This window comes from Rhagoletis zephyria, unplaced genomic scaffold, assembly GCF_001687245.7.
Source record: "Rhagoletis zephyria isolate East Lansing unplaced genomic scaffold, Rhagoletis_zephyria_1.1 Rzeph_scaffold_01306, whole genome shotgun sequence".
Classification (NCBI taxonomy): Eukaryota; Metazoa; Arthropoda; class Insecta; order Diptera; family Tephritidae; genus Rhagoletis; species Rhagoletis zephyria.
This window is the reverse complement of record NW_016158390.1, coordinates 46,332-52,544: the sequence shown is the minus strand read 5'-3', so window position 1 is coordinate 52,544 and position 6,213 is coordinate 46,332. Positions and strand designations below refer to the sequence as shown.

General features: G+C 47.7%; 1 protein-coding gene across 1 annotated transcript; it reads right to left on the bottom strand.

The window, feature by feature from the left end:
* Positions 1-1,018: 1,018 nt before the first annotated feature.
* Positions 1,019-5,516, bottom strand: LOC108363565 (uncharacterized). The gene is made up of 2 exons (XM_017616956.1): positions 3,469-5,516; positions 1,019-3,385 (listed from the first exon to the last, which is right to left on the bottom strand). The coding sequence occupies exon 1, from the start codon at positions 5,185-5,187 to the stop codon at positions 3,655-3,657; it is 1,533 nt and encodes a 510-aa protein (XP_017472445.1). The 5' UTR covers positions 5,188-5,516; the 3' UTR covers positions 1,019-3,385; positions 3,469-3,654.
* Between the last annotated feature and the right edge of the window lie 697 nt (positions 5,517-6,213).

Below are 6,213 nucleotides of genomic sequence, written 5' to 3'. Positions count from 1 at the left end.
CGGCGTGTATCAATTTTGAGTAAATTAGCGTCCTTAAATTTCTAAATATTGAAGTTTCACGCATTTCTGAAATTTACCGTTATATGAATTTCGAATGGATTAAGTGTTGTACCACCTAGGTGAGCGAGTCTGCGTCTAGCGAGAGCAACACATTCACAAAGGATGTGTTCTGGCGTTTCTTCGTCCATCTCACAGAAGCGACAGACGCTCGTGTCTGAAAGATTCATTTTACTGAGGTGATAACGCAGGGAACAATGTCCCGTGAAGTACCCAGTGAGAGTTCGAAGGTCCTCCCTGCCTAGATTTATGAGCTTTTTTGAAGCTTCTTGTGATGGACAGATGAACCGCTTAGCTTGTCTTTGCCCCGGACATTCATTCCAGTGCCTTTCGAATTTTTTGTCGACCCACTTGTTTATGACCTGCCTTAAGTGGGCTTTGGTGAGCCCGCAGAAGGATTCCGGTCCATGGAATAGTGTGGTAGCTCCGTGTTTTGCTAGGCGGTCCGTCTGTTCATTGCCGTGCCCTCGTGCCCCGGCACCCAGCCCAGTAATACTGTGTTCTTGCTTCCAAGACCGTTTAGGGTGTTGAGGCAGTCGTACACTAGTTTGGATGTTATTATGTGGGACCTCAGTGCTAGCAAGGCAGCCTGACTGTCCGACATAATGCAGATGTTTTTAGAGGATGTGCCTCTTCTGAGGCATTCTCTGCCACAGATATCGATCGCATGAATCTCTGCTTGGAAAATGGTGGGGTAGCTGCCCATTGGTATCGATCTTTTAAAATTCGGCCCAAATATACCAGCTCCAGTTTTTCCATCTTCAAGTTTTGATCCGTCAGTGTACCAAACTTCAGCTCCGGGTTTGGTGTAGGGGTTTCCTGTGCTCCAGGATGCTCGGTCCGCAATAGATACCTTGAAATTCCTAGAAATTACTAGTATCGGAGCTACTGAGTCCCTCATATGCATTATGGGGTCATTTGTGAATTTCATAAGGACCTTCATATGACCTGTCATGTTTCCGGTTTTTAACTCGGAAGTGTTTAGGATTCTCAGTGCCGAGAGACTGGCCTCCCTCTCTATTAGAATTGGGAAGGGCGGTATGCCTACAAGAGCACTAAGTGCATCAGCAGGACAGGTCCGCATAGCCCCTGTTATACCAATGCACACCATTCGGTGTAGTTTGCTTAGTTTTGCGCTAGCAGTTCTTTGTGTCGCTTTTGTCCACCATGCCAAGGATGCATAGGTGACTATCGGCTTCACAACTGTGTTGAATGACCAGTAAGTCATTTTGGGGGAGAGTCCCCATGTCTTCCCGTAAAGTCGCTTGCATGCGAAGAAGGCTCTCATTGCCTTGTTTACGGTTGCATCCAAATGTACATTCCAGGTGAGTGTCTTATCTAGCCACACCCCCAGGTATTTTGCTTCATTTGAGAGCCCTATTCTAGTGCCGCCCAGAGTCAATTCTGTCATGGATAACTTTTTCCTCCGGGTAAACGGAACCAGAATAGATTTAGTAGGATTAATGGATAATCCTTTGGTGTCACACCATCTTTGCGTAATGCGCAGGGCTTGTTGCATGCGGTTGGAGATCGTTTCGTCATGCAGCCCTGTTACACAAATTACCAGATCGTCTGCATATCCTTGTGTTTCAAAGCCATGGTCGTTCAGTAGGAACAGGAGTTCGTCTATAACCATAGTCCACAGAAGAGGAGAGAGTACACCCCCTTGAGGGCAACCTCTTGTGGCTGTAATCGATTCTTTCGTGCCTCCCAGCTCCATCCTGATCTTCCTTGTTTTTAGCATAGAAAGCACCCAATTTATTATGATGGGGCTCACTCCCTTGCATATCAGGGCATCTCTTATTGCCCTGTATGACGTGTTGTCAAAAGCCCCTGAAATGTCAATGAAGGCACAAAGGGCTATGTTCTTAGACTCCAGAGCCTTTTCGATTTTCGATGTAAGGCTGTGAATGGCAGTCTCAGTGGACTTGCCTGGTTGATAGGCAAATTGGTTCTTATTCAGTGGTCGTTCCGCTAGGTTGACTTCTCTGATATGTTGATCCAAGATTTTCTCCATGCCTTTTAGGAGAAAGGAGCTGAGGCTAATTGGTCTGTAGGATGAAGGCATTTGCTCCGGTTTACCTGCCTTCGGTAAAAATACCACCTTAGCCTCAGTCCATCTACTGGGAATGTGACCCAGTAGGAGCGACGCTCTGTATAGTCTGGAGAGGACTGGGGCTATGTAGTTACTACCTTGTTGGAGTTGACAAGGATAGACCCCATCTGGTCCTGGTGATTTGTATGGGCTGAAGGTAGATATCGCCCATTGCACTCTTTCTACCGTGGTAAGTTTAGTTGCAAGGCTTTGCTCTCTACCAGAAGTGCGTGCTGGGACACCCAATTCCGGTAGATAATAGCCCGCTTTGCAGCCCGGGAAGTGAGTGTCTAGCAGAAGTCTGCAAGTCTCTCCCGGATGCTGAGTATAACTACCATCTGGTTTCTTTAGAGTGCCGATCGTATTTTTGTGTTCCCTATTTAGAGCTTTTTGGAGGCGTACTGCCTCTGGGAGGCTCTTTATTTCCTCGCAGTGGTTTCGCCAGCTAGCTCTTTTGGATTTCCGCAATTCTTTGTTGTAAGAAGTTAGTGCAAGTTTGTACGGATTCCAATCACCCGTATTCTTTGCTCTATTGAATAGTTTTCTGGCTTGGCATCTCATTTGCTCAAGCTTCTTGCTCCACCAAGGCACATCACGTTTGGATTTTACCTTTCCTTGGGGACAGCTACTATTGAAAGCTATTCCAATGTCTGAATGAAGCTGTTCAGCTTCAGTTTCAAGCTCGTGCGCAGTCGTAATTTGACCACCATGGCTGTTTCCACCTTCTTCCATGATAAAGCGAAAGAATTCCCAGTTCGTTTTTCTGGGATTTCTAAAAACTAGTTCATGCTCAGGAAAGTGGCCAATGTCGAATTCTATGTGCATATGGTCCGACATTGATACCTCCCCTGAGACGCGCCAGTTTGTGACAGACGCTGCCATGTTCTGACTACTTAGAGTAAGATCTAAGACTTCCCCTCTAATAGCGTTCCTGAACGTTGGTTCATTGCCATGGTTTATAATACTTATATTATAACTACTTATAAACTCAAGGAGGTACTCACCCCTTTTGTTGGTGTCGGTGCTCCCCCAGACAGTGCTATGGGCATTTGCATCACAGCAGAGGATCCAGGGTATACCACTCTGCCGGCAGTGATCCGTAAGCGCCTTTACCTCAGGTGTCGGGGCTATCTCCTCCTCACCCGGGAAGTACGCGGAGGCAAGTACTGCCTCTTGCACCCCCCTAGGAGTAGGAATTTTGGCCCATACCGCAACGAGATCTGCCGTAATGAACTGTGAAAGAGGGAGAAACGTTATTTTGTTACATAATAGCATCGCCGCTCTTGGGCGACAGCTGGCGGCATAGATAATCTTACCGTCCTTTATATTAAGGCCTTTGACGTCACCTCTTAATATCCAGGGTTCCTGGATGAAGGCTACACCTAAGCCTTCGTTTGTGAACCTCCTATGTAAAACATCTGATGCTGCTTTCGCGTGGTGAAGGTTCACTTGGAGGCATTTAATGTGCCTCAGATTTGTGGAGTTTTTGGGGTGAGGTGCCATTACTTGCGGTCTTTTCGGCCGCGAGCAGCCACCTTCTTCCCCCTGTTGCCCTTCAGCAAGACCGCTTCTTCGGCCGTCCTTGCATCTCCCTTGCCTTTGCGGCTGGACATAGCCGCTTTGGAGCTGCCACGTAGTGGTGGCCGTTTTGCAGGCTTTGGGGATGCGATGGGTCCAACGCCTTTTTGGGCTTCTTCCAGCACCTGTTGTAGGGTCGGGCATGTTGTTGTTGCTGTTTTCGGAGGCGTTGTTGGAGCTTTGTATGCTACGTGTAGCTCTGTGCCAACCTCCGATGACTTCTGCTGCACTTGCGTGTCATTGGGTAGCTGCCTGGGAGCTACGATGACGTCTTTGGAGCAGCAAGGTTGCTCCTCCGAGTTAGGGTATTCGGTGTCGGCGGCATCTTTGTCTACCACGGGCATCGACGGTTTGACTTTCTCCCTAAGTTTTACTACGCCAAAGCCATAGTTTACCACGTTCCCGCGGTGCTTTAGCGTGTCCGCTGATAGCGGGTCAACTGCAATGGTGATTTCCGCCATTGTTGACCTGCGTACTCGATTCAGAATGCGCCAGTCCGGAATTCTCAGGCCGTCATTCTGTGCCTGAAGCAGACTGAGCGCATCCTCACTGGCAGAGCTGTCCAGCTCTGGGAAGAGTCCCACAAGAATGATGCGGCGAGGTGTTTCTGCCTCCTCGACCACTTTCATCTTCGCCCCCTTCCATGGTGCCAGCTTTGGAACAGTGTTCCGTATCCACCCCGCGGTCGCAGCATCTCTGCAACTGATGGATAGCCATCCCGAGTGGAAGGTGCAACCCTTGAAGATAGGCTTTACAGCGCTAACTGTGTTGCTCCTGACCGCCCTGAGGATGGCATTTTGGATAGCTTTGAGCTCATCCGTTGACCACACTGTGGTTGGATAGTCCTCTGGGACTAAGCCCAGCTTCACTCCGCATAGTGCATCCCTAAATGAAACCGGCTCTCCGCGACAATCTGCAGGTGCATGCGGCACAGTTGCCTCCCCGGTGGGCACAGATGCAGTCCCACCTGGCCTGCCCCCTGCAGATCCCTCACTGGATTTGGCGAATTTCTTCGGGGATCGCCTCTGCGGGGTAGAGCTATCAGACCTAGGTCTTTTTTGGAGAGTTTTCTTTTCCCTCCGTGGTGGGCCAACGGGTTCTTTGGCTTTTTCTCTAGCCTGCTCATAGCTCATTCCCCTTTCTATGTACCGCTTGAGGCGTTTCCGACCGGCTCCGCTAAGCCGCTCCCGCTCTCGAGCTTGGTGAGGTGGGTTGTTCACCGGAGAGGCAAGCAACTTCTGCTCATCCTCCGGCGAGATATCAGATAGCGTTCTGACGGGACTTGCATCCTGTCTCACGCTAGTATCCACCATCTCTACGTCGTACGAGGGACTATGCGCCCCCGGTAGTTCCGTAGCGATGGTTTCTGTTTCGACAGAAGTCGAAAGGCCAGCATTGGCCATTGTTTGGAGCTGTGCAGCTCCTTCTGGCTTTTGATTTATATTTTTACTATTCATGTGTGTCCCACGAGTATGGGGGAAGGGATGTCAGCTGGGACATAGCCCCCAATATCCCGAGCAAGACTTCTTACAACCAGAGGGCGCCAGGTATCTGGAGGCCACCGTTATAAGACACACTTACGTAGTGCCATTCATCCCATAAGCACGGTACGGATGACACTCGGAATTACGGGTTTTATCGAGTTGTCCTCTCTAGATCCGCCATATTCAGTAAAAGCAGGGGCACCTCTCGCAGGGTGTGACTCGTCGCCACGTATGGTCGGTCTTGAGCCATCCGCTCCTGACTCAGAACATTACAACACGTATGAAGCAATATCAAGAGCCTTGACCCCCGTCTGTGTCTCGAGTAAAAATTGAGATATCTTAACGAAACTTAGTACGTACACTTCTTTCGGGCGTAGGACAATATTATTAAGTATTAAATATATGATTTTCACCTTTCCGAAAGCTACCGCTACATGGTAAGCCGGCGTGTATCAATTTTGAGTAAATTAGCGTCCTTAAATTTCTAAATATTGAAGTTTCACGCATTTCTGAAATTTACCGTTATATGAAAAGCAGCCTCAATTTAGTCCGATTTCAATAATTCTCAACGTTTTGTCTCTATGTGGCAAGCACAATAACAATACCGAGTTTGGTACAAATTGGTAGAACGGTTACCGAGATACATACATGCAATCATAAGTGGGCCACGGCCATTTTCCAAAATTTTATCATAAACGTATTTCTTGGTAAAGAATTTTTGCAGTAACAATTTTGAATAAATTAGCTTTAATAATTACTGATTTATCGAAGATTTCGTATTTCCCTAAATTACCGTTATATGGGATTGGGCGTGGTTATTGTCCGATTATAAAAATGTTCGGCCATTTGGTATGCTGTAACAAGCCGAACACCTGCTCCAAATTGGAAGAAATTGGTGCAGCAGTTATCAAGATATACACATGTAACCATAAGTGGCCCCATTTTCCATTTTCCAAAAATTTATAGTATTCTTATTTTTCTTCTAAAACTTATTGTAAA

Excerpts from the sequence above, each read along its gene's own strand:
- LOC108363565 (XM_017616956.1), bottom strand. The coding sequence starts at position 5,187 with ATGAATAGTAAAAATATAAATCAAAAGCCAGAAGGAGCTGCACAGCTC.